We start from the raw sequence: 26500 nt of genomic DNA, 5'->3' as shown, positions 1-26500 counted from the left end.
TCAATGAGGGCCTGGTCTCACTTCCCTTTTGCTGCCAGCACATGTTTTGGATACAACTTCCTACTTTGTTGTGCATGAGGATTTTCTCACACCTGTGGATTGCTTTGCTCTATGTCCCTTCTCCACAGCAGTGGTACCAAGATCCTGCCACAGCACTAGGAAGTTTGGGGGTCCAGGATGTTTCTGGTGTCACACCTGTTAGCCATGTGATAAGAGTAAATCATGAACGGAAAGAGTTGTTTTCAGAGGCCTAATAGAAAATGGGTTCAGGCAAGATTGTCTGCACAGTTTGAATTCCATTTTAGAAGTCCTGCATGTCAGAGAGTTTCCGTTCTGAATGGTTCATGTTCTTGCACTCTTTGTTGCTGTTCTTATATGCCACTGAGCTGCGTCACACTTATGGTGAACCTAACAGGACTGAAAGTATGTGAGATGTTTAAACAATGGCCTTACCACTGCTGCCATGTGAGTTTTCACAGCTAAACAGGGATTTGAACCCAGGTCTCTAATCCCACACTCTATCCACTGCACCACACTGGCTGTTCATGTGCACTGTAATATCTCAAATACCTTGTGTGTAGGGTCACCATAGATCAGAAGGGATGTGATATCACATAACAGGCAGGCTTTTAATCAATGGGGGCGTCTCATAAACATGATGTTTATTAAATTTAAGAAAATAAATTGTTTTTAATCTTGATTTTAATTCTAATAAATGTTCAGTTTTTTAAAATACAGTTTTAATGGTATTTTTAACAACGGTGATGATTTTATAATTTTAATGGTGGCTGTGAGCTGTTTTGGGTTCCCCATGGGGAGAACAGTGACATATAAAAATAAACAATTCCCACTAAGTTGCACGGAATTTCCTCCAAAGGAGCTGAATGGCAGCAGTAGTGCAAATACGGCTGGACTCCAAGCCGGGCTGAAATCCGGGGGTCCCCATCCCTCCATCACCCCTCTAGACCAGTGGTTCTTAACGTGGGCGATAATGCCCCCCAGGGGGCGATTTCATTTTTCAGGGGGGCGGTGGAACGAAAAGGGGCGGCGTGGGGGCGCTGGAGCAGAAGGGGGCAGTAGGGGGGCGCTGGAGCAAGCCAAACCTGTGAAGATGGCTGCAGCCTTTTTACAGTGTGCATGAATATATATTTTCCTCCAATTTTAATTTAGTTTCAGACTTTTTGTCCTGAAATTTTTAGTTCCTGCATTTGTTTTTATGCCCTTTTTATATTTCTTTTTGCGTCTTAAAATTCACTTGCAACTAAATCATTAAATGTTACTTTTTGGGGGGCATTTCATTTTCTTGGAATTTAATTTTGTTTTCAGGGGTCATTGGATTTAAGTGTCTTAAATAAATAAATAAATAAATAAATAAATAAATAAATAAATAAATAAATAAATAAATAAATAATCACCGTGGGGAGGGGGGCAATGATAACTTCCTCAATGGCTCAAGGGGGCGTTACTTTCAAAAAGGTTAAGAACCACTGCTCTAGACAGCCACAGATGGTGGAGTTGATGTTCAACAGGGGCAGCGTGAACACCTAGGCCCCAGGGGTGATGATGGCCAGGTTCTCGCTCTTCACCCCAAGGGTATTCCCATGGTGTCATCATCCTAACAATCTGTAGCAAACCAAGAGCTCACTGGCCATTGTTATGTTCTGAACGCTTGATGGCTAGTTAACCTTAGGATTCCAACACCTCTTTCAACAAACTTAAAAAAAAAAAACTTCGCCAATGATGCAAAGCCTCTCTGCACGTCTCTTTTCTCACGCACGCCGCTTGATCAAAAAAAAAAAAAAAAAAAAAAGGCTTCCTCCCGTTCGCCTTCCCAGCTCAAGGATCCAGCCTTCTTTTTTTTTTCCCTTTCTTCGGAACCGCCGGCGGGAGAAGGGTTAATACCATGGAGCGGGAGCCGCCATGGTGGGGGCGGGCGGGAGACAGGATGCGCGGAGGGGCCCTTTCCTGTCCCTGCACTCGCCCCTGCCCACCCAGGCGCGCGGAGGGTGGTTCCTTTTGCCTTCCAGGCCTGAGGTTGGAATGCGCCTTTGCAAAGGCGCGCAACCCCCCCCCCTTTTGGATCCCTGCGTAGGGGCTGCATCGGTGAGAGAGCTCCTAAGGCGGAGACGGAGGGTGGAGTCCTGAGTCGAGAAATGGAGGGAGGGCAGGGAATGTGCATGAAAACTCCCCATTTCAAGGGGGGGGAGGGAGAGATGCCCCTGAAGGGCAGTCCGCGTGTGCCTCAGTTCCCGCTCCCTATACTCAGGATCACGTTGCGTTAGGGTCGATCCCCCCCTCCTTTTCTCCCCGTCTCTTATCTTTCTCTGCCTGTTCGTCCTTTCTTCGTCTTTTCCATTTCTGTTTCTGCAGCAGATCAGGGCCCACAGCTTGGGGCGAGATTTTTTTCCCCCAATACGATTTTCTCATCCCTTAAAAAACCCTTTTGTCTTCAACGAAAAGTAACGTTTCTAGCTTGCAGATGGCGTTGCATCGATTGGGCAGTACGTAATACTGTGCCCGGGGTATGGCAGGGATCTTTTCATTGCCTTCTTTGAGACAATAGAACCAGCCAAATGTTCAAAACGCCTGTTTTTAAAAAGTTTGAGTGTTCTTTAAGATGTAATTGTAAGCCTCTGGGGCAGGGACCTTTTTTCTGTCACTCTGTGCTTAGGAAGCTGGGCTCCTATGAAACTGGATTGTCTGTCCAGCCCACTATTGTCTACTTTCACTGGCAATTGGTCTCCCAGAATAGGAGTGGGGGATTGGTCGTGCCAGTGGGGCTGATTGGAGTTGGGCCAAAATTATTTGGAGTTTCCGAAGTTCCCTGCTGCTGTGACAGATCTACTCTAGGGACACAAAGCCTTTCAACTGGAAAAGCTGGGAAATGACTCCAGAGTGTTCTTCAGGCAAAGCATGAATTATATTCAAACACAGTCAGAACAGATCATGGAAAAGTTATGTTTTTGGACTCTTGCTTCCAGAATTCCTCAGCATGGGGATTCTGAAGCTGGACTCAAAAACTTGTCTGTAACTTAACCGTGATTGATTTAAGTGAGGTGTGTTTTTTCAGTAGTTAAATCAAACATGATTTAAGTCAGGATTTGTTCTGTGTGCTTCAGCATTGAGCTAAAGGTGTGTGCACTGATGCTGTAAAAATAACATTTAAAAACATTAAACAGCAGCAACTAGCTACAGATGGGCTAAACAAGAGGAGGCTGACAAATGGTTGGTGATAGTGATGGGTGGCGGAAACAAGGGAGCCATGGAGAAGTTGGTAAGAAGAGGCTCTTGCGATTTCGTGAAGATTTTTTTCTTGGTGGTTGTATACTCAGTATTTCAAAATTTGAAGGATCAAGGTGTATTCTTTTGGGAAGGGGTGGGCTAGTGGAGACACGAGGGAGAAGGAAAATGTTCAAGGTAGGTCCAGTCCTTTCCAGCGTGTGATTTTGCTGGAATAGATCTGTGATCCTCTGTATACTTGCTTTAGAGTAAGCCACACTCACCTCAGTAGATCTTCCTTCTAGGTTAGGCTTGAGCTGCAGGAGGGTGATAGATATCAGCTTTAATTTATTTTATTTTATTTTTATTTTTTGCTTTTCTTTGCACTGTTCTAGGTAGAAACATAAATCGTCCATAGAGCTCTAAAGATGCAGGGGTAGCTAATGCATTGTCCTTCAAATGTTGGTGCTCCTACAGGTGGTAGGAGTTGTAGTTCGGTAACATCTAAGTGATTGTATTTTGTCCACTCATTCTGTAGAAGCAACTGTTGGTTGGGGGTGGGGTTTGATAAATAACTATTGTCCAACAATTCCAAAACTAAAGCTTGAGTAAATAGTGGGGAATTTGGGGCCTTTCAAACTATTTGTTCTACAACTCCCATCAGTCCAGCAGTAAGAGACTGGTGCAGTGATTCCCAACCTTGGGTAACTCAGGTGTCCTTGTACTGCAACTCCCAAAAATCTGGCTAGCACAGTTCATGGTGAAGGGTTCTGGGAATTGTAGTCCAAGAACACCTGGGTTACTCAAGGTTGAGAACCACTGGGTTGGGGGAGTTGTAAACCAAAATACTTGAAGATGTAAATATCCTATGCGCCCCCAGCTTAAAACTGAACTTTCCAAATAACTGGGGAATACAATAGGAAGTGCATCCTTAAAAGTTTGTACAAGTTCCAGAGATAGGAAAAGTGAGAAATTCAGGCTATAGATGTTCTCCTTTATATATAATCTTGGGTGACAAGGCTCAGAGAAGTCTAATGGATGATTTCATTTGGGATTATGGGAGTTGTAGTCCAAAACAGGTAGAGCACAATAGGTTGGGGATGGCTAACTAAATTTAACCAAACAAATCTTCAAGCAGCATGCTGATCCTTATCTGGGTACTGTTGAATGTGAAGGCAAATTATAAAGTCTCAAAGCCTTGGTATTTAAACAAAATAGTCTCAACACTCAATGCATAACTCTTGGTATCCTAATTATATTGTATTTTTCTGTGGATTTTAACAAAGAGTTTACAGATTCTGTGTGATCTAGGATTTGGAGTGTTGGTCTGGGAACACAGAAGAGCCAGGATCCTGGTCTTGAGTGTCCCTTCAGCTTGCCATAAAATGTCAGAGGTTTGTTGTGAGGATGAAGTGAAGAGAAGGGCCATTTAAGTTATCTGGAGGAAAAGTGGAATTGCAATCAATTGAAAAATAAACCTGGAGATTACTGAGTTGAATCCAGGGTTTGCCTTCCATTGACAGAAAAGCTTTGCTTTATCTGTGAATAGGGTGGGGTGGGGTGGGGCTGCTTCTTTTTCTCTCATTGTACCCTAGGTCCTCCCATTCAGCAGGATCCCCCAGGCTTCAGTTTAGCTTAAGGAAGCTTAGCAGGAGTCTGAAAAGGAAAGAAACATAGGGAAGAGAAGGAAAATCTGCTTGAGTCAGCCTGCTTCATGTGTTGGAATCCAGACCTAGCCCAGTTTAGAGTAGACCTATGGAATCCAGTAGAGCAAGTGAGTCATGAGTGACTGACGTCCCATTGATTTCATTCACTAACTGTGACTGACTCAGGATCCAAGTCACAAAAGCTACAGCTATTGGGGACCTGTAACTTTTGTGACTTACTTGTGCTTCATGAGAAATAATTTAAAGGCAAGCAAAACAAAAACACCCCTTCCCTCCAGATAGATTTTTAAAGAAATGTAGTACTTTGACATCACCTGTGATAAAATACTACTTGCACTTGAGTGGACTTCCAGCACGTATCTGAGCTAACATTAGAACGGTGCATCTTTATATGCAGGATGGTAACTATGTGTGGTGGGGCAGGTATCAAGCAAAAATATCAAGACGGTATCAAGCAAAAATAAGCATTCAACTGAATTGATCCCTATTATTTTGTTTGCTTTTTGCCCTGTTATATTGCTTAGTGTTGACATCAATTTTTCTGTTTTTCCCCTCTGCCCTCTCTGTTTCCCCTGCAGATTGTGAATGGAAAGAAAGCAGTGCAGAAGAATCATTGAGAGAAGGCTGAAAACAGAACAGACAGCTCCCCCAAAGCACAACATCTGATTTAAGAGAGTGTCCAAAGATTGTTTTCTGAAGTAACTGTGATAGGTCACTCTCTATACTCAGAAGGACATCTCTTTAACCACTGCGGGAGAGTTGTGTCAAGGCAGGTGCCTATTTCTCGTACAAGACATTTCCAGTGACCAAGAGCCATGGGGGAGAAGTCCCACACATGCCCCTACTGTGGGAAAGGTTTCCGACGTAACTCACATCTGACCCGGCACATGGCCACCCACTCTGGGCTCCAGCGCCCTTTAGGTGGAAAACGCCTTGGGCAGCAGGTGCCCGAGGAAGATCGCCCCTACAGCTGCAATTACTGCGGCAAAACATTTGCCCGCAGTGCCCACCTGGCACGGCATCAGGAGACCCATTCCGGGGAGCGGCCCTACAAGTGCACCTACTGCGGGAAGGCCTTTGGGCGCAACTCCCACCTGACCCGGCACCACAGCACCCACACTGGCGAGCGCCCGTACGAGTGCGGGGTCTGTGGCAAAGCCTTCACCCGCAGCGCCCACGTCACCCGCCACCAGGGCATCCACACTGGCGAGCGCCCTTTCCGCTGCACACATTGTGGCAAGCGCTTCACCCGCAGCGCCCACCTCCAGCGCCATCAGGGCATCCACAGTGGAGATAAACCCTTCTCCTGCAGAGACTGTGGGAAAGGTTTCACTCGGAATGCTCACCTGGAGCGCCACCGCGCCACCCATTCGGGCGAGAAGCCCTTCAAATGTGCCAGCTGCGGGAAGGGATTTGGGGCTGCCTCCCACCTTGTGAGACACCAGAGAACCCATAAAGTTTAGTTGGCTACTCCAGCCTCCACCCAAATTGGACTCTGAAATAGCCAGTCCGGGACCTTGGGGCTTACTATGTCTATGTGTTAGAACAGATCATTTCCACCTCTTTTCCATTGTGAAATACCCAGTATATTTAGTTTCCTCCTGTTTGGGAGGGAACTGGATGTAATATATTCAGCAGTGTGTACATAGCTTCTGCAGGAAACTGAATAGCATGCGAAATTCTCTCACCCTGTTCAGTTGCAGCTCCAGTGAAGACATGTTTAGATGCTAGATGTGCAGCCTCTTCAGTTACATTTTCTGCCACATGGGATAGGGAGATACTGACATCTCCCTGGCACCATCTATTTTTATGTGTGGTTTTTCTTCTGCATCAGAAATGAAGACTACTTTTTAAAATTTGCTTGTGAAGAAAGACACCGCACATGGTTAAAGAAAAGACTTTGTGAGAGGTGTTCGAAATCTTCTGTAATAACCTCCAGCATGAGACAGGAGATCTTATAAGTGTACCTGAACTACAGGGACGAAGCATCTTCCTGGAAATTCATTCAGAACAAACCTCATGTAATTTTTCCCTTCAATTTTCCCATTCAGACTTTTTGGCGAAGTGTGTGCTGATTGTATGTCGCATCTTCCCACAGTGTAAAGGAACGTAAAAAAGTACTTACCTCTTTCTCGAACGCTTTAGTACGCCGTAACTGGAAACGGTTGCCTTCTTGTTTCTGACCTGGATGGTTGGAACTTGGCCATCTCTTCTGTGGCACGTCCAGGCTCTTCATCTTGCTTTGTAATCATCTTATCAACATGGGTACTCTTGTTCAGTGTGCCAGCCGGCCAACGGGGATATCTCCTCCTGGGATACTCCTTTCCATTCTGCTGGATATCTCCCTCCTCTTTTTTCCAACTCATACTCTTTGGTCATTGAGCAGGTTCTGTCCTCATGGGAAGTTTTTTTGGGGAGGTGGATTTGGAAAAGGGGTCTGCTGCTTTAAGTTTTTGTTCCAAAAGCTCAATTCCACTTTAGGGAAACTTTGAGTTCCCCATAAGCATACATATATTCCCCTCTTACTGCTCAGTAACCTCAATTCAGCACCCGAATTTGTCATCTGGGCAGCAGATCCTGAATCCAACTAATGTTCCTGTTGAACATTGGGGCATTTTGTATGTGCGTAATAGAAAACATGGTGACTTTTTTGAGGTGGCCCAATGTAAGAGGCTGAGAATTCTCAACCAGCCTTTTTTGAAGTACACAAGCTTCTATATTCTGCAAGTGCTTTTATGCCTCCCAAACCCTCAGCCTCTTCAATTAATCTTCTTTTCCCCACTTCCCTTCCTAAAAATAGTGGCTGCTGTTAAACTTGTATGTTGCACAGCCACATAACTCCTTGTGGTTTAGGAATAGCTTTTTAAAACAACACCCTAAATTAGATGTTATTTTATTTTTAAAAGCCTTTTAAAATGTAGCCTCTTGCATATTTTTAAATGGGATGCTGGGTGGATGGGTTATAAATGGTAGCGTCATCTGTTTCAGAATGGCTATGGTTTTTTATGCAAAATAAATTAACAGGAAGAGTAGAGGGGCACTAGTATAAATTATCAGAACTGTAATTTGGACACTCTTGGTGCTATAAAGCACGCTGGCAGAGCAGCAAAAGCAGTAAACAACTATTGGCTTGTTTTTCAGCTCAAGCCTCTAAAACACTCATTTTCCTCAGAACAGAGGCCTAAGAAAATACTTCCTTGCTTTCCTCCTTTTGGGAAACTACACTCAAGTAATGCATTCCAGCATCCCATGGTCTGTGGCTCTGACATACCGGATGTGCCTCCAGGTTTATGACTGCAGGTACCGGACACGCAGTTCTTCATATAAAAACCACAAGAGCATGCCTTTTCATACATCAAAGCCCCAACATAAGGCGCATGCTGTGCCACTGATTTGAGTTGGCTTGAATGGGCACTTGTCCTCATCATCTCCATCAGGTGCACTCGGGTATGTACATGTATTGTCTTTAATTCGGGATCCTTGGAATCGGGGAGTTGCAGCTATCCTAGAAAGACTGCAAATGAAGCAAAAAAAAAAATCTCATTCAAGATGTTGAGCTTACAAAGAAAATAAGAAGGAAAATATGTTGAAACTTAATAAATGGGAATAACCAGAGCCAAGATCTGCAGTATGGAAAGCAATCCTTTTGGTCATAATAAGAGGGAACCTGCTTTATTACCAGTTTGCCAAATAACAGTTTTCTATATATATTTTTTGAAGTAGGTCATAACAAAGGAAATGGTTTGCCAAGATTCAGCCAGCCACTCTTCTCAGAGATTCTTCCAAACTCGTTGTTATTATAAAATGGAGGAACCTGTTCCTTTATTTCGGAATCCCACTTTGGTGGCCATCTTGTTTTAGCACAACAAGAATTATAAGAGTACTGAAAAGAACATCAAGCATGAGGATGCGAAAATCCAGCTGCTGCTTGTGCTTCTTATTTCTCTACTTGCACATACATTGATGTTATAGCCAAGAAAGGAAGAGTGTTGATTTTTTAAAAACGTTTTCTGCTTTCTATGAATTTAAAACCAAACTAAGCCTGATTTATCTCATTAGAACTTGTAGAACAGTGTAGACATGCTGAAGCCTCTAAACTTAACTGTTTGTGTAGTATTTGGTGTAGTATTGACTTATTGTGATAGTTAACTTTCTTTGCTTAGCATTTCTTGCTGGTCCGAAATATGGGATACTCTTGTTTTATGCTAGTGGTCATTCCAGTCTCTTAATGGCCTTAGGGCAGAAGGGAGCAAAAGGCAGCCCTCTTGAGGTTATTGACTTGCAGCACCCAGTGTTCCTTACTATTGGCTACGCTGAATGGAGATGCAATATGACAAAATCTGGAGAGGGCCACATTTTGCCCGCCTACCATATTTTTCTGTTTATAAGACGCCTCTGTTTATAAGACACCCACTCACTTTTCTAACCCAAAAATTAAGAAATCTTAACTTAGCTTTGAGTATTCAGCCTCTGGGTTCAGAACACTCGGACGTTACGAGTCCCTGTTGAATCTGAGCACCGCCTACAGCTCACCTCCAATGGGGTGTGTTCCAGTTGATTGTTCAGCATCATCTGACATCAGTTCCGTAAGGGCTCATGATTGAAGGAAGCCTGTTTACAGAGGCAAGGTAAAGGCCGTTTTGTTCTCTCCTCAGCTTTCCTCCGTGTATAAGACACCCCTCAATTTTTAGTGTAACTATTTTAGGGGATAGTAGCATCTTATACATGGAAAAATACGGCAAATATTTGCGGTTCCCATTTCCAAAGTCGGGTTTTGCTTTTGTGCATGCAGATTTCCTGAGGAAGATTGATGCCGCTGCCACAGGATGAGATGTGAGAGGATGACCATTTGCCCTTGCTCTTTGGCAGTCAGTCTCAAGCACGATTGTGTGCCCTCCTTCAGTGCTAGGATGGGGGAAATGTGGTCTTTTTTGCTGACTAGTTGGAGGAGCCCAAGCTCAGGGCTCTTCGCCTTGGGCTAGGAACTTCTGCCTGCTTCTTCAGGCACCAGCGGTAAGACAGCTTCTCTTTTTTTGGGCAGGGGGTGAAGCTGTTTTTTCTTTCCTGTGCCTATGTAGGCTCCTGTCATTTTAGGAACTAGGGAGAGAATAAGAATAAGGGGTATGCAAGCTTTTGATTATAATGTACAAACAAATGTAGAGGTTCTGCTCACTGCAGTTCCTTCCCTTTTACAGTGGTGCCTCGCTAGACAGTTACCCCACATAACAGTTTTTTTCGCTAGATACCGGCTTTTTGTGATCGCTATAGCAATTTGCAAAACAGTGATTCCTATGGGGGAATTTCTCTGTACATTGTTTGGTCCCTGCTTCGCAAACCGATTTTCGCTAGACGACGATTTTGACAGCTCCCTCCGCACTCGCAAACAGGTGTTTTCGGGACCTAAGCTTCGCAAGACAGCGATTTAAACAGCTGATTGGCGGTTCGCAAAGCGGCTTTCCTATGGCCAATCTTCGCTAGACAACGACGATTCTTCCCCATTGGAACGCATTAGACAGGTTTCAGTGCATTCCAATGGGGAAATGCTTTTCACTAGACAATGATTTCGCTAAACAGCGATTTCAGTGGAATGGATTATCATCTAACGAGGCACCACTGTATATCAGTTATGGATTGCAAATAATGAAGCTAGGTGTATTTTAACCTCACTGAAATCAGGACGAGAGTGCAGCTGTATGTTACAGTGACTACAGCTTGTTACCACATTAACAATTGCTATTCCATCCTATGAAGTCCATATGCCCTGGAGTGTGAGTCTATATTTCACTGTTACAGCAGCTAGATGCCAGTTTAACTGCTATGGCACCATCCTACAGAATCCTGAAATTTGTCACTCGGTCGGCTCTTTAGGATTCTCTGCAGGAGAGCTGTAGAATTTAAAGTCTTGTTGATTTCATGAGGCTGAAAGATAATAATTGTACTGCTAAATCAATTTTGACTTACAGTGACCCTCTTTAGAGTTTTCTGGATAGAGAGTACTCAGAAGTGGCTTACCATTTCCTTCTTATGGGGGCATCCAGAGGCTGGGCAGCTTGCCCAAGGCCATAGGCTGGCTTTTCTGGGAGGCACTGTGAAGAACTGAACTCCCAACCTCTAACTCTGCAGCCAGATACCTCACTGAGCTATCTTTAGTCTTGTTGATTTTATGGGACTGGAAGCAAGAGTGATTTAATTCTGGTTCATTCCATTGGCTGTTAACTGCTTCTCTACCCAAAGCGTCCTGATACATGCCGGAGGGGCATCCGTCCTGCAAACTGTACAGTCACACATACTTATTCTACTACAGCTGAATAATTCTGTTCAAGTCAGTGTGGGCATGCCAAAGTAAACAAAAGAAGTTTGAACACTAACACATTAGGGGTTGTGCTGTACAGAAGAGAAACACTGCGTTACTGTTCGTGAATCTCAGTTGAAGGCATAGAGAATGTGGAAACACTGAAAAGTCATGCCATGTGCTCTCATTAAAAAGACAGAAGTCAGCCACTGTGTTTGGACATCTCTGAAGAACGGAGCAGTCCCTCGGCATCAAGCCTTTTATTTTAATCCCTATCAAGAAATGCAGGATGCGTTCTAGATCATGGTAATTTTAGATCGTAGAGGACTGGTGTGCTAGCTGCATAAACTAGAGGAGCAAGAGAGAAGGACGGTACAGGTTTTGTGAGTTTGCCCTTCAAAAAGAAAGAGAAGCTGAATTTTGATCCTGTTGTTGAACAGCTATTTCCATTAGATGTCTTGCATGTACATACAGTTTTTCCATTGTATACCTATGAAGTTGTATGACTGCTAAATCTCAGAGCCTGACTTTGATATTCAGAAAAAAAAAGTTATCGTACTTATTGGCTTGTTGTTTTTCCAAGAGTAATGAGTGATTCATGAGTAGCATAGCACCTTCTCAACTCATTTCTCTCTTTAGAAACAACACTGTCACAGAAAACACCACCCCAGAAGTAATGTTTCCAAAATAACAAGTAGATATTGCTCATTGAGGAAGGGGCTAAAATAGTGTATAGTAACATTTATTTTTAACATGGTGCTTCCAGGCTCTGTTAATTCTGGAGACACAATAGATGATCTAATTTCCAAAATAAAGGAAGCAATCTAGAGAAAAGAATGCCCAGGCCTATTGGTTTCAATGGGACTTGGAAGCAGAAACTTGAGAAATCCTAAGGAAAAAAAGAATGGAACAATACTGAGGAAGATTGTCTTCTAAGAATTTGTTCTCTTATGGAGCAGTTGGGAATGAAAACGAAAGACTTCTCTAAAACAAGTTATCCTTTGAAATGAGTGGAATGCTTTGAAAAAAAATTATGTTCACTCAAAGTGTATAGTATGACTATTTTTACCGAAGACAATCTGTAGCATTAGAGAATAATAGTTCCTGTACATACTTAGAGATTTAAAAACACTCATTTCCAAGATGAATTTCTGCACTTAAGATGCTGCTGTGTTTGTGAGAGGAACCTTCTGGACTTTTGTTGATTGAAAATGGTTGCTTGCCTTCTGGAGCCCTTTTGTTTGATTTCAAGGTAGTTTTAGAAGTAAATATTTTTCCCCATTATCTGTTTGATCTCATGCAGATACCCCTTATAAAACTAACACTAGCTCTTCTATATACACTTGCCTGGAAGTAAACTTCACTGGAAAAAGGAGTGTTATTTTGTGGTAAACATACATTGAGTTTGTTCTGCAGATGGCAGATACGCCAAGTACAATTTTATACCCCAGTGAAGTTACAAGTATTGTGTTTTCTGTTATTAAAGCAGTAAAATAAGCAACAGATGTTGCTTTTAAAAACTCCAGTTTTTATAATTTTTGTGTTAATGTTGTAAGCTGCCTTGGGTCCTCTTGAGGAGAAAGACAAGGTATACATATTTTAAGTAAAGAATCAAAAATCTAAAAATATTGCATATATTTCAGTTTCTCCCTATATGTATGCAGAAGTAACATAGGAGAATGGCTGAAATTGTGTTGCTTAGTGTGTGTACTAAGTCAAAACTAGAGTAAGCCCATTTAATCATCCAAATGTATGGAGGAGTTGACTTACCTAGTTCCAGCTGATTCAATAGTCTTACTCTAGTCCGATTTACTGTGCTAAGCAACAGAATTTCAGCTAATGAGTCAAAACCTTGGTGCATCTAACCAGTGATGTCCATTTTGACTATTAGCAACCACTCCCCAGGACTACAAACAGGATTATTGCTTAGCCCTGTCTGGAGATCTTGGGTTTTCCCTGGTGGTTGTCCACCCAAGTACTAACCCAATAGTGACTCTGCTTAACTTCCAGTATCAGAAAAGATTTGATGTGTTTATATGGTGATAGGACGCTTTTTATCTGACAAGCAGGAAAATGTCCAGTTGTTTGTGGTTTTGTATAGAAAGAAACAGTCCTTCCCATAGGCTTCAGCATTTCTGGAAATGTTACATGTCTACTTTGAGCAGCCTGACATTTCATTGTAATATACTCCTTGTGCTGTTTTATTATTTCTGGGCTGTGACTTTGTGATTTAAATTGTGGTGGATGGAGAATACAAACTAAAGATAATTGTTTTAAAAGAAATCAAAGGCTGTACAGTATATAAAGAAGCTTAATTTTTCAGAGGCAGTAGTGCAAAACGATAATGTGTAGTCTTTTTTTTTCCTTTACAGAAGTAGACTCTAGTGAAGCCAGTTATGCAAACATTTCTAGTAGTGTTCCAAGCAGTATCTGGGAAAAAGCAGAAATCAATACCCAGCGGAGCTGAAATGTTTGTATATCTACCATAGGTAATTCTTCAGTCATGCCTGCTTGAATGTGCTTTTGCTCCATCCAGTTAGTGGTTCTAAGAACCTACACTAATAAAGCAATTTCCCCCCCACACCGCCATGCATCACCTGTTCAGTTTCCCATCCAGGTGCTACCTGTGGATGGACAACATCAGGACCTTTGCCCTCCCTTCCTGTGTTTTCCTTCTTGACTGGAATAGACCTATTTAATATGTGGGGCTTTTGGCAAGTTCAGCACTTACATACTGTTAGTCCCCTTAGTTCAGTGGGTCTATACTGGTTATGAGTAATAGCTGCATTTAAGCCTTTCTCTTTAAGCAAGACTTGAGATGGACAGTTCCTTTCAAAACAAGGGATATCGCTAAAGGAAAGTGTTTACCTGCTCTGTCAGACATTCCAGTACAGGGCTGTCACCCATAAAGTAGAGCATGTGAATGTACAGTGCAACCCGTTCTACTTTGAAGAATGTTATATTTCATATAGGTTTCAATTACAATTTGAGTAGCTTTCTGTTTTTGCACTGCAACTCCCAGAAATACCCAAACAGTGTGACCACTGATCATATTAGCTCTGTAGCCATAGTGCCTGGGGAATTCTGGGAGATGTAGTCCAAAAGCAAGTCTGCAGCGCTCTAGTTTCAGTGTAAACATGGATCGTAGCAATAAAACCCATGTTAAGATTTTCTGTAAATTCAATCTAACCATGCTCGATAGTGGATTTTGGGAATTGTGGTGGAAAAATTAATTTTTGCAGCCTCTGCTACCAAGTTAATGAATACTACCATTTTGGAATCAAATGACCTAGTGCAGTGGTGAGAAATCTTTGCCCATTCTCATGTTGTGGACTTCAGGACCCATTCACCCAACCCAACATGGCCAATGTTAAGGAATTGTGGGAACGGAGTCCTAAAATCTGAACTGGTACAGTCACCATCCCAGGGATTAACATACTGCATGGCACAGATCTAGATGTTTCAAGATTGTAATCTTACAGAAAGATTTTGTGAAGGAGAAATGACAAGTATTGGGGGACCATGATCCCTTCTCTAAGCATAGGGTATAACAGGGAACATCATCTGTCTGCAGTAGGCCCTTTAATTGCATTTTTTTGGGACTCTTGCTTATGCTTCTAAAAAGCAAGCATGCACTGCACAGCAGTCACAAGTGACAACAGAAGGCAAGATAATCTTTTCCTCTTCACAGCTAGTTAAAGCAGAATTAGTTAAGACTGCTTTGTTTGTGCCACCAAAAAAAAAGTGGATTTCCAGTAAGGAATGCTTCAGGAAATTAAAAAAAAAACACTTTACCTCCATAGAAATGCAGCAAAAACAGGAGAGAGGTTTTATCCTAGGGTTTTTTTGTTTTATTTTTTGCAATTTTTTAATTTATTTTGTTGGCATGGAGGAGCTTTCCTAAAAATGTGGTCACCCACCTGACATTTGAAGGTACTGTACACAGTCCATTTTACACACCCCATTCTGCCATATCTATAGGCCAGATCCCGCTCTTCAGGTGATGGACTCGAGATGGTGGACAGTTATCCCGAGTCACTATTTCTCAAGGTTTTTGTTTTGCTCTATTCAGTACTTTCTGAAAGTGGTTAGGCATCTTGAATTCCTCCTGCTCAACTAATAGTAACATCAAAGGAAAATGGAGAATTGGGGGGAGGCACAGAAGGCCACAAAGGGATACAGAAACTTTCCCCTTTGCTTTTCAGAGAGAAAAATGCTATTGTTCACATTGATGCTCCCATCTTAATGTCTCTTTTCTCTGAAGTGGTTCTTCCTCATTTTCCCAGAGCATGCTTAGGATTGCAGCTTTCGTTTAATTTCTAGTTTATAATTTATTTCCACTTTCTAGGTGTCGTCTGGCAAAAGTGTGTTGTTGTTTTTCCTGACTAGTGGACAACAAGTAGAAGACCTGTTTCATGTAGGACCCCAGCAATGGGGAGGGAAGGGTCGTTTCTCCGTGGAGGAAGGGCCCCTGTGAGGCCAGTTCTCCTCGGACAATCTCTTTATTCTGGCTCATTTTGACCTTTGGCTTTTTGAGGGTACGGGAGGGGGGGAAATTGGTTTCATTTCTGCTTATGTAATGTTTGTGAATGGGGATAGATTGGGGGTTTCCTTTGGATTGTTTTGGACTTCTGTTTTGTATGATTAGTATTAATGCCAATGGGTATGCCTTAACAAAGTCTGCATTAGTAGGTACCATCTACAATGTTTCCAGGTATAGCCCTTGGTATCATACTCTATTTTCCTATTGTACTAAGAGTGTCTGTCTTTTCTCTATATGAATAAACACTTTTTTGGGTTCAAAAATGTCTCTGTCCTCCATCCTAAATAACTGGATATCAGTTATGCAGTAATTTTTCACGGTTAGAACATAAACCTATGGAGGAACAAGAAAAGGTCCTTCACAGAAAGGAATCACTTGGAGACACAGGCTCAAGATAATCAGAACTACAGTATTCCTGGTTGCCATGTATGAATGTGAAGCTAGACAGTAAAAAAAAAGCTGACAGAGGAAAAACCATATTTTTTGGAAGACAACTTTGTAGATACTATGAGAATGACAAAAAAGGGGGTTCTAGATGTAATCAGGCCTGCCTCTAGAAACAAAAATAACTAAATTGAAGCTATTGCACTTTGGACATAACATGAAAAGACAAGATTCTCTGGCAGAGGCAATAGTGCAAAGAAAAGTGGAAAGCAGAAAAAAGGAGTACATAACATGAGATAGATCAATAATGGAAGTAACGGCCCTTAATCTGCAAGACTTGAGCAAAGTTGTTAATGAATAGGTCCTTCAGGAGGCTGCTGTTCCATAGGGTTTCCACATCCAGTATCTTGTTGAGCTCTACCCATGCAGAATGAATAACATCACAAACAGGAGCAGATTGCCAAAGTTTGACCCCAGGGCGCACACAATTTTGTTTTATTGCATGTGAGGTGCACAGCTCCCCAAATCGAGAGAATAACTGTTTAGCAGCTGGTTCTGGGGACATAATTCCTGTTGCACAGGAAAGTTCCACAAAAGAACACTAGCCCATAAATGGGAAGCAACTTGGTAGTACATAGTGACTACACATAAGCCATACTGAATCCCACCCAAGGCCCCTCTGATCCAGCATTCTGTTCATATAATGGTCATCCAGATGTCTATGGAAAGCCCACAAAAAGGATATGAGTACAGCAGTACCCTCCCACCCATATTTCCCAACAAATATAAACCATCATCATCACCAATGTTCCATACATAGTTTGCAACATGCCATTCCATTTTGCCAGCATTCTATTGTGCGTTCATAGCATTCTGTCACTGTCAGAATGACCAAAAAAACATGGCTCAGAATGGAGCTATGCATCTGGGAATAGACTTGGCTGGGGTTAATGGGATCCCAAGCACAATCTCCTTCCCTGCAGTTACATGATCAATGAATTATGTGGTTTTGTTTTCTGTTGCTCTTTAAAAACCAACCAAGTTATTATAGTATGAGCTTTTATAGACTGTAGTACACTCCAACAGATGCATAAAGTGTGATCCAGAATGTCAGGTATAAATAAAAGACAAGTGGCTGGAGATGCAGCTGTAGACAGTAAGATCAGATAGATAATCATATTGTTTTTATTTACCATTCAGAAAATTGTTTTTCATAACACAAACATTGTGGCACTACATGTGGGGTGATAAGAATCCCAATTCAAGCTCCTGGTGGTGATTAACTGGAACTTCCTAAAGAATTAAACCAAATTCATAGGTGGATAATACCTTTATTGTGTGTGTTCTGTGCTGTCAAGTAAAAAACAATTTATAGTGACCCTAATAGAGATTGCAAGGTGAGATATTAAAGGATTGGTTTTATCGGTTACATTCCCCCAGTGAGTTTCTGTAGCCATGTGGGGATCCGAATCCTGAATGCAAGCTTCCATGTTCTCTAGAATTCTTCATGAGGCAAGGCAGATGGAGAAAAGAAGCAGGGACATAAAAAAAATCTGGCCAGGTATTGTTGTGGCCATAAAGGATGTCTGCTGAACTCACAAGATGGAGATTTCAAATCAAGTAAGTCATCGGTATAGTTATCAGCTCATAGGTAGTCATGCTTTCTGCCTGGAGTGAACAAAACAAAGATAGTTTCCTATTCCTACAAAAAACACAAGGCTATCTACAGTTTAGAGATTCACCTCTTGCCTTAGGTGAAACACCTAAATCCCTAAAGAGATATAAAAGAAAAGAGAAATAACATAGTCCTTACACAAGCAAAGCTGGAGACTAAATTGTAGGGGTTGTCGCACCAGTTTTTTTTAAAAAAGGGGGGCATTACTTGTTTGTTTCCAAATCCCCTACAATCATTTGTTAATTTTCACAATTTGGACTTTTTCAATTTTTGCAACATTTTTGAACATCCTAAGAGTACAACAGGTTTTGTTGTATCATTAGACCAAAGGCTTGTTTAGTTCAGTTTCCAGTTAGACGCTAGTAGAGCTTCTCATAAAGTACCTACCATTAAAGTGCGTACATGGTAGACCTAGGACTCACAAAGACCTCAAACTTTTCAGTTAGCAAAGGCTATCTATTGACGTGGTGGCGCTGCGGGTTAAACCGCAGAAGCCTTTGTGTGCTGAAGGGTCAGAAGACCAGCAGTCGGTAAGATCGAATCCACGCGATGGAGTAAGCTCCCGTCGCTTTGTCCCAGCTCCTTGCCAACCTAGCAGTTCAAAAGCATGTAAATGCGATTAGATAAATAGGTACCACCTCAGTGGGAAGGTAAACAGTGTTCCATGTATAGCCGTGCTGGCCACGTGACAACGGAAACTGTCTTTGGACAAACGCTGGCTCTACGGCTTGGAAACGGGGATGAGCACCGCCCCCTAGAGTCGAACACGACTGGCTAAAATGTCAAGGGGAACCTTTACCTATCTATCGATAGTATTTGCCACAGATTCCCCCTGTGTTCCTTCTGTCTCAGAATTGCTGAGGGGAAAACAGATGTTTGTCATCAAGTGCAAAGGAAATTTTGTGAGGTAGCTTGGTCATGCACAGGTAATTAAGACACATTACGCTTACAAAATAACCTGTTCCTGGCAAGGATGAAAACTGCTACAAATCCTTACCAGCCACAATCTCTGTACTGTATTTTGATATCTATATTTTGATGCCATTTATAGAAATTTGCCATGTTACATCTCCTTTTCTTATGTCTGATGAAGTGAGCTTGCCCACGAAAGCTTACAATAAAAATACTGTATAAAAGTTAGTATTTGAGGTACAGCCACTTCTTTGCCTTTTACTTTTTTTTAATTTTATTTTAGCTGCCTGCATTTTGGAGACTTCTTGAGGCTGTGCCTATGAGGGAATACAATGTGATTGCCCTCACTTCAAAAACTGCCCCCCACACCACTATATTGCCTAGACTTTTCATACTGTATTTGATCCTTACTGTGGAAACATGTGATGATACCAAGGCTGTGTCCCTGAACATTTAGGGCCTAAGGAAATCAACTGCTGATCTATCCTATATTTGTTTTACTTGAACTGTTAACTTTTAAAAACCGTTTTATTTGTTTTTCTCATGCAGCCAGAAATACAAAACAAAACAGAAGCCATGTTGCACCTTTGGGACTAACAGATTAATTTCTGACTGAACTTTCCATGGATGTTAGTCCCCTTTCTCAGGCACCAAAATAAACATATTCGCTGAGAGATGCTACCAGACATTTATTTTGTTTATTTTTCTTACATCTATTGAAGCAGACTAAATGCAGCTGCTTCTTGGGAAATCCATTAATTTAGATTGTTTTAAGTTGATTTTACTGGCCCTACCCTATTCTGAGATTGGCTGATACTGGATAAGTTAGGAATAACATTAAGTCATTAAACTTTTAAAAAATAATTTTAAAAATACCTAGCAGCCTGCAAGTAAAGAGATCACTTCCCTCTCCACCGAAATGGCCTTCTGCGGGTTCTTTACTTCCTGCCAGTTCCGCACCATAGCTTGGAAACATTACTTTTGGGGCGACTACAGCCATCAAAATCCCCCAGAGCATGGCTGGCTGGGAAGTTTGGGGAGTCGTAATTGCGCCAAATGTAATCTCCCCCAAGCTCTGGTTTTAAACACTGATCTCCCCTGTTCTCTGATTTCCTTCTCCAAAGGCCGCCAACAGGCGAATTAAGCCCTGAGTTCAGATCCGATCGCGCCGGCCTCCCTCTTCTTCATCATCATCTTCTTCTTCTGTTGCTCTTAGGCCCCAACCCGGACCAGAGGACGTGGGGCGGGGGGAGAAGAGAAAGGTTGCTACCGGATTTCTCTCCTGGTTCTTGGGTTTTTTTTCGGGGGGAGGGAATCGGTGGGTAGGAGGTTGTTCCTCGTGTGTGCGAGGCAGAAGTGATGCCGCTAGAGGGCTCGGTGGCCATTGTCAAAAAAAAAAGGGGGGGGAGGAAGGAAAGGAGAGGGTAAAAAAAAAGGAAAAAGGAAAGAGGCGACTATTCTCAGTCTTTCTCTCGCTGACGATTTTTGGGGGCTGAACTTCCCAGGTCAGAAGCAAAGAGAGCAAGCCCGTTGTTGATGTTTCTCCTGCTTTCGTAGAGCAGCCGCCCAGCTTCATCCAGCCCGCCTCAGCGCCTGCCTGCCTGCCTGCCTGTCTCCCTTCCTTCCTCCTTCCTTCCCTCCCTCCCTGGACGGAAACCTTCAATTTTTTAAAAAAGATCCCCTTCAGATTTTTTTTCCTCTCCATCTGATCTTTACGGCCGCTGTTGCTCTTTCTGTGAAGGAGAGACAGCCCGCCGTGCCAAGAAAACAAAATCGCCCAAGCCAGAGACAGACTTCCAGGTAATTTGGGATTGGGATCCGGCCAAAGTCCAGTATAAACGGAGCCAGCCAACTTCCTAGTAAGTGGGGAGGCGAATTGGGGGGGGGGGGCGGCCGCGGCGGCGGAGTGGACTGAGGACACGCACATACTGTGTACAATCACACCGAGAAATACATCACATACAGGCAGGCATGGCATTCTTGTTAGCCCCTGTTTTTAAACATTACTTGTATTTCCCAACGACCCTCCCATAGGGGTTTAAAGACGTGGCTTCCTCCCTCCACGCATATTAAACAAGAGATGTTGGGGTGGTGGTGGAAGGGGGAACCCCTTAAATACGTGAGAATGACGTAGCTCTCGACGCGAGTGCTTGGGGGGGAGGCACTGAGAAAGCCTGTCATCAAACCACCCCCTCTTCAAAAGGAGAGAAAACAACAAGGCCCATGTGCTTTCATTAAAAAAAGAGAAAAGAACCCACATGGAAATGAAATTCAGCAGGCAGTGCATTTCCCCCATGGCTGCTCCACCTTGCTCAGCAGGAGCTTCACCTGTTGACTTTCTGCCTGTCCAGGCCGCTGCTAGAAGGCACCCAGCAGGCCTTGCCCAAGAGACAGGAAGTAAGAGCAGAATGGATACAGAGCAGGGTTTGTGGATGGATCGCTGCACCCATCACTCCCTGGCTGTTGTTGGCCTTGCTGACTGGGGCTTGATGGGACTCAAGAGTCCAGCCTTCTCCTCCGGAGGTTCGCAGGTTAGATAGCAGAGACCGAAGGACTGCCTCAGAGGGGCCTTTAGCCTTTGAGAGTAAGGCAGCTGATGTGGGCACAGACGATCTGGCCAGACGGAGACCCAGGGCAACCTGGTTGGTGCTGGATTCTCAGAAAGGGACCCTTGTTCTTTTCAGAGGCCAGAGCCTTCTGCAGAAGTGACTGATGTATTTTGCTGAGATACAGTGGGCCCTTCTGGACCCATGCCAGAGACCTGTCTACAGGGACATTGTGCAGGACAATTATGGAACTCTACTCTCGCTAGGTAAGGATTTTTTTTTTATTTATTTCTTTTGATTTCATTTCTTTTCTTTAAAAAACCAGAAAGAATAAAGATGACCTATTGCAAACCCGAGGTCCCACAGATATGAAAATGACCCTGACTGGTTTTAGATTGTGCAAGTTTCTGGTTTACACCGAACCCTTGATCAAGGAGGAGACATTCTGTGTAAGCCAGAAGCTTGCATGTCTCTTAGGCCGCAAAATCCTGTTCTAAAAATTCTTCCAAGATTAGGATGACTCCATCTTGTGATGGATGGAAAGAAACAAAAGAAAGTGATGAGTATATTCCCTGTCCTTATGCATTCAGCAACTGTACATCATGGAAATACTCACAGCTTTTAATTGTTGTGGAGAAATTAAATAACACTGGTGGAATCCCCATAGAATTCAGTCAGTTAGCAGAATGTCCAATGTTAGATATCAGCGTGAAGCCATTATTTCTTTGGTAAGAATCAAAGCCTTATGTATTACAGGCCCCGGTTAGTTTCCCCAGTATAATGTGGCCCTTCATGCAGAACAATGAACTTTACATTGTAACATAAGCAAATGATTTTTTCTTTAATTTGGCTCCTCTGACCCAGTTTATTCACAGAGCTTGGTCTGGGCAGCACCAGCTCAAATAACAAAGTAAACAATCTCCACTAAAGATATAAACTAACATAATATATATGGCAGAGGCAGGCAAAGTGAAGCCCTCCAGAGCTTTGTTGGGCTGCCTCTCCCATCAGCCACAGACCGGGGTGGGGGCAGCTAATGGAGACTGCAGTCAACAAAAACAAAGGGGCCACAAGTAGCCAGCCTGTGAATATTGAAACAGCACAACCTTCCTCCCCGTGCAGGCTTCACTCTTTTTCTTTTGGCAGATGGAGGGACCACGAACCCAAATCCCCAGGCCGGAGGTGCCGAGACTGGACAAACCCAGAAGCAGACATTGGGATGGTCTGAAGGATCCCTTTATCCCAACCAGAGCCACGCAGGGCAGCAAGGCGAGGAGACTGGGAAAGGATGGGCCAAGGCACCTCTTCTGCCTCCAGTGCCGAAAGAGAAGCCCAATATCCCGCCGCGGGTATTCATGGGGCCTGGCCCGAGCTTGTGTGTCCAGTGTGGAGAGAACCTTGCCCAAGCACAGCAAAGCCTCGGCCAGGTTCAGCCAAACGTCAGGCAGCCTTCAAAAGCCCCCCGTTCTGCTGATAAGCTCCATCCGTGCTCCGATTGTGGGAAAAGCTTTGGGGTGAGCTCCCATCTTACCATCCACCGGAGAACCCACACCGGCGAGAAGCCTTACGAGTGCAATGAATGTGGGAAAAGGTTCAGCCAGAGCTCGACCTTGGTCCTGCACCGCCGCATCCACACAGGAGAGAAGCCGTACAAGTGCACCAATTGTGAGAAGTGCTTCTCGGTGAGCTCCCACCTGACGAAGCACCAGCGGGTCCATACGGGAGAGAAACCCTACGAATGCCAAGCGTGTGGGAAAAGGTTCAGCCAGAGTTCCACCCTCATCCTGCACCAGCGAATCCACACAGGGGAGAGGCCTTATAAATGTGATGAGTGTGGGAAGACCTTCAGCGTCAGCTCTCACCTCACCATCCACCAGCGAATCCACACAGGGGAGAAACCCTATCGCTGCACCGAGTGTGGGAAATGTTTCCGGCAGAGATCTGGCCTCAGCACACATCAGAAAACCCATATGATTCTTTTGAAGCCTTAGAAAGGCCCACCATAAGAAAGGTCAGGGCCCAAACCTGTTTGCAAAAGGGACACCAGAACTTTCAATCTCAGAATTTTGGAAAACTGACACTGAGAAAAAGACGAGTCACATTCAGAAATGCAAAATTCAACAAGCAGAAAATTCAGATTTTTATCATGAAAAAAACAAGACCAAGAACACATGTGCAGACATGCATACTTTGCCTTAATTTGCATGCTTTATTGTAAGTGTGCTGTTGGGAAATGTGGAATTTTTCTTTGATGGTTTTTTTGGTCACAGTCAAATACATGAAAGAGAGGGTTCTTGGGATGTGAGCTTTCCATAGATACACTGGAACTGAAGGCGACGTCCTGGGTTAGTGGCTAATTTTGAAAAAAAAAAAGATCAAGTGTGCCTCGAAATTACATTCTCTGGATTTTTAGGCCTTCCTCTCTTTAGTTGGGTAGATAAGGCATACTTTTAAATGTACCCTTCTCTTGCTTAAATCTTCAATTCAATGAAAGGATCATGGCTAGTGACAGAAATATTGAGTTGCTGTCCTACGCTGTTTGAAGAACATCACTGAAATTTATAGAAGGACCAGACCATTATTCATTAGGTGAGAATTTAATCCTTTTCATGTGTCCTTTTGTCCTTGACCTATACGCCTTACCACTGGGTATAAAGGTAGGACCTTCCTGGAGATGACTATTGTTGTTTTTGTTTTGTTTTTGCATGGATCCAGGTACATTCCATCAACGAGGCACTCCTGTGTCAGGGATAAGGCACTTCCGAAGTGATCAAACAGCAATCTATTGTTAGTGGGAACAGTGCCATTGTTTTACCAGCTTGCAGTCTGGACGGCTGTCTAAAATATGGCTTCATGTGTCCTAAACACCAGCTGGATAGGGCCACAATATCATGGATGGTGTTTTACCTTACATTATATTCTGGGCAACCCCCTAGTGCAGAAATGTTCTTGTAACAATTTGAAACAACGGTGGCCAAATGCTGACCCTCCAGATGCTGAGCAACCAGGCCCATCAGCCCTAGCCAGCACCACCCATGGTGAAGAGCGGTAGAAGTCACAGTCCAACAACACCTGGACAACCAAACGTTGCCCACTTCTCAATAAAAAGGAGAAAAAAAGGGGGAGGGGTAAGGTTGTGAAATACCAGCAAAGCTATTCTTATTACTAGCAGTCTATTTTGTAAACACATTCTTTTGCCCTGTTGCTTCTTCTATTGTTCTTATTGTTTGGAATATTTTTTACTGTAGTTGTTGGTTGTTTTATATGTTGTGATGATTGTAAACCCCAACAGGGGTTGGGTTTTGACTGGGAAGTGGGATAGAAATGTAAATAATGATAAATAATACTGTAATCTTCTTTTTCAAATGTTGTTTAAATGGTATATGCTTCCCTGAAGATAGAGAGCAGACATTTCTTATGTGGTTAGATTATAGAGAGAGAGACAATGGGAGAGGTTAATAAACTGAGCGTGTACAGCAAAAATTCAAGTCTACGAAGTTGCCCAGTTGCAGCCTGAAGATCTAGTCTGTTTTTTCAAAGGTTGACCACAAGCATTTCCCATCCCGTTTCTCCTCTGGTCCCTTTGCTTCAATTTCTTCAACTTCTGCACCTCATTAGAGCTGAAGAAGATTCTTTTATGGACTACTATTCCTATAATCCCTCAGCCTACTGGAACTTGCAGTTTACAAAGTAACTCTTCCACCCTTGAATGAGGTTTACAGTGGTGCCTCGCTTAACGATTGCCTCATTAAATGACGAAACTGCTTGACGATGAAGTTTTTGCAATCGCAAAAGTGACCGCAAAACGATGTTCCTATGGGGAAAATTTGCTTAATGATGATCGGTTCCCTGCTTCGGGAACCAATTTTTCGCTAAATGACAATTAAGAAACAGCTGATCGGCGGTTTTAAAATGGCCACCCGCTGTGCAAAATGGCTTCCCGCTGTGTTTTCAGGACGGATTCCCCACTTTACAGGCAGCGAAAATGGCCGCCCCATGGAGGATCTTCGCTGGACGGTGAGTTTTCAGCCCATTGGAATGCATTGAACCGGTTTCAATGCATTTCAATGGGCTTTTTCGTTTCGCAAGACGATGTTTTCGTAAGACAGCGATTTTCGCGGAACGAATTAACATCATCTTGCGAGGCACCACTGTATTGCCTTCAGGTTGTGCTTGCAGGTTTTCCAGAAGAACTGGGCTGGCTGCTGTGTAAAACAAGATATAGTGGCTAGAATGGTCTCTGGTGGCATCAGACTTCCTTTATACTCCTTCATCCCAAAAAAGCAACAAAGATCTGTGAGGCTAGATCTGAAAAGCCTGCCTCCCCTCTTCATGATTATTATGTGTAGGGAGCACGTAGGTCTTAGACACTAGAACTAACAAAGTTTTAGCACAAAGAAAAAAAGTCTACTTTGGTTTTGTTTCCAGTTGTCTGGATGCTGTTAGATAGGTGAACATTCCAATTCTCAGAATTTTTGTAGTTTCAGGTGCTCTGCTTTCCATCTATAATTTAACTTTATCAACATACATTTATATTTCTGCACCTATGAATGTCTCACATCTCATCTCATAATTGCTGTGGCTTCATTCAACTATATTAAAGCTTTAAAAAAAGGCTTTAAAGTAATTTGTGTGATTATTGCTTATTCTTTATCCATCAGTAGACAAAGTGATTGCTTTACTAAATTTGGCCATAGGACAGTGCTTAGAATCCACTATACCATCTTGAATGTGCCTTCCTGCCTCCTTTGATTGCAGAAGCGAAGCAGGTTCAGGCTTGGCTAGTACTTAGATGAGCAATACCTGGGGTCTCTAGGTAGGGATGGGAAAGAATCTTACCTACAACTCAGGAAAACTGTTGTTGCCAGTCACACTTGACAATATTGGGCTAGACCAACAATTCGACCCAGTACAAGTTTACTGTGATAACAAATATGGCAAAAGGAGCCCTAGTTTTTGTTCCTAAACTATATTAATAAATCTTTCTAGCAGAGAATTCATCATTATCATGTGCTGTCGTGAATTATGACTTATGGTGACCCCTTTTCAGGCTTTTCCAGAGAACACTCAGTAGTGGTTTACCATTCCCTGCTTCTGGGGGCATCCTGGGACTGTGCAGTTTGCTCAAGGCCACACAGATTGGCTCTTCTCACAGGAAACACAGTGGGGAATTGAAATCCCAAGATACCTAAACCACCAAGCTATCCAGCCAGCACAGCATAAAATTGGGTGGCTCATTAAAGGAGAGAGGAATGAACCTGA

The 26500-nt window shown here is 43.1% G+C and overlaps 1 protein-coding gene across 2 annotated transcripts; it reads left to right on the top strand.

The window, feature by feature from the left end:
* The first annotated feature begins 1973 nt into the window (after positions 1-1973).
* LOC110091315 (zinc finger protein 2) lies at positions 1974-25488 on the top strand. 2 transcript variants are annotated; one of them, XM_073004451.2, is made up of 3 exons: positions 1974-2103; positions 5465-6341; positions 22706-25488. In XM_073004451.2, the coding sequence occupies exons 2-3, from the start codon at positions 5702-5704 to the stop codon at positions 23227-23229; spliced, it is 1164 nt and encodes a 387-aa protein (XP_072860552.1). In that variant the 5' UTR covers positions 1974-2103; positions 5465-5701; the 3' UTR covers positions 23230-25488. The 2 variants fall into 2 exon arrangements, with proteins under 2 accessions (XP_072860552.1, XP_072860551.2); XM_073004450.2 differs by lacking the exons at positions 1974-2103; positions 5465-6341 and adding exons at positions 20238-20492; positions 21377-21504 and having other exon boundaries at positions 22385-25488.
* The last annotated feature ends 1012 nt before the right edge of the window (positions 25489-26500 follow it).

This window comes from Pogona vitticeps, chromosome 6, assembly GCF_051106095.1.
Source record: "Pogona vitticeps strain Pit_001003342236 chromosome 6, PviZW2.1, whole genome shotgun sequence".
NCBI lineage: Eukaryota > Metazoa > Chordata > Lepidosauria > Squamata > Agamidae > Pogona > Pogona vitticeps.
The sequence above is the reverse complement of the archived record's forward strand: the minus strand, read 5'-3'. Positions and strand labels throughout refer to the sequence as shown.

What these genes read in the sequence shown, in the direction of transcription:
- LOC110091315 (XM_073004451.2), top strand. Translation starts at nt 5,702, where the DNA reads ATGGGGGAGAAGTCCCACACATGCCCCTACTGTGGGAAAGGTTTCCGA. An exon ending in GAGACACCAGAGAACCCATA is followed by an intron (nt 6,342 to 22,705) that starts AAGTTTAGTTGG and finishes AAGCCCCCCGTT; the next exon opens with CTGCTGATAAGCTCCATCCG.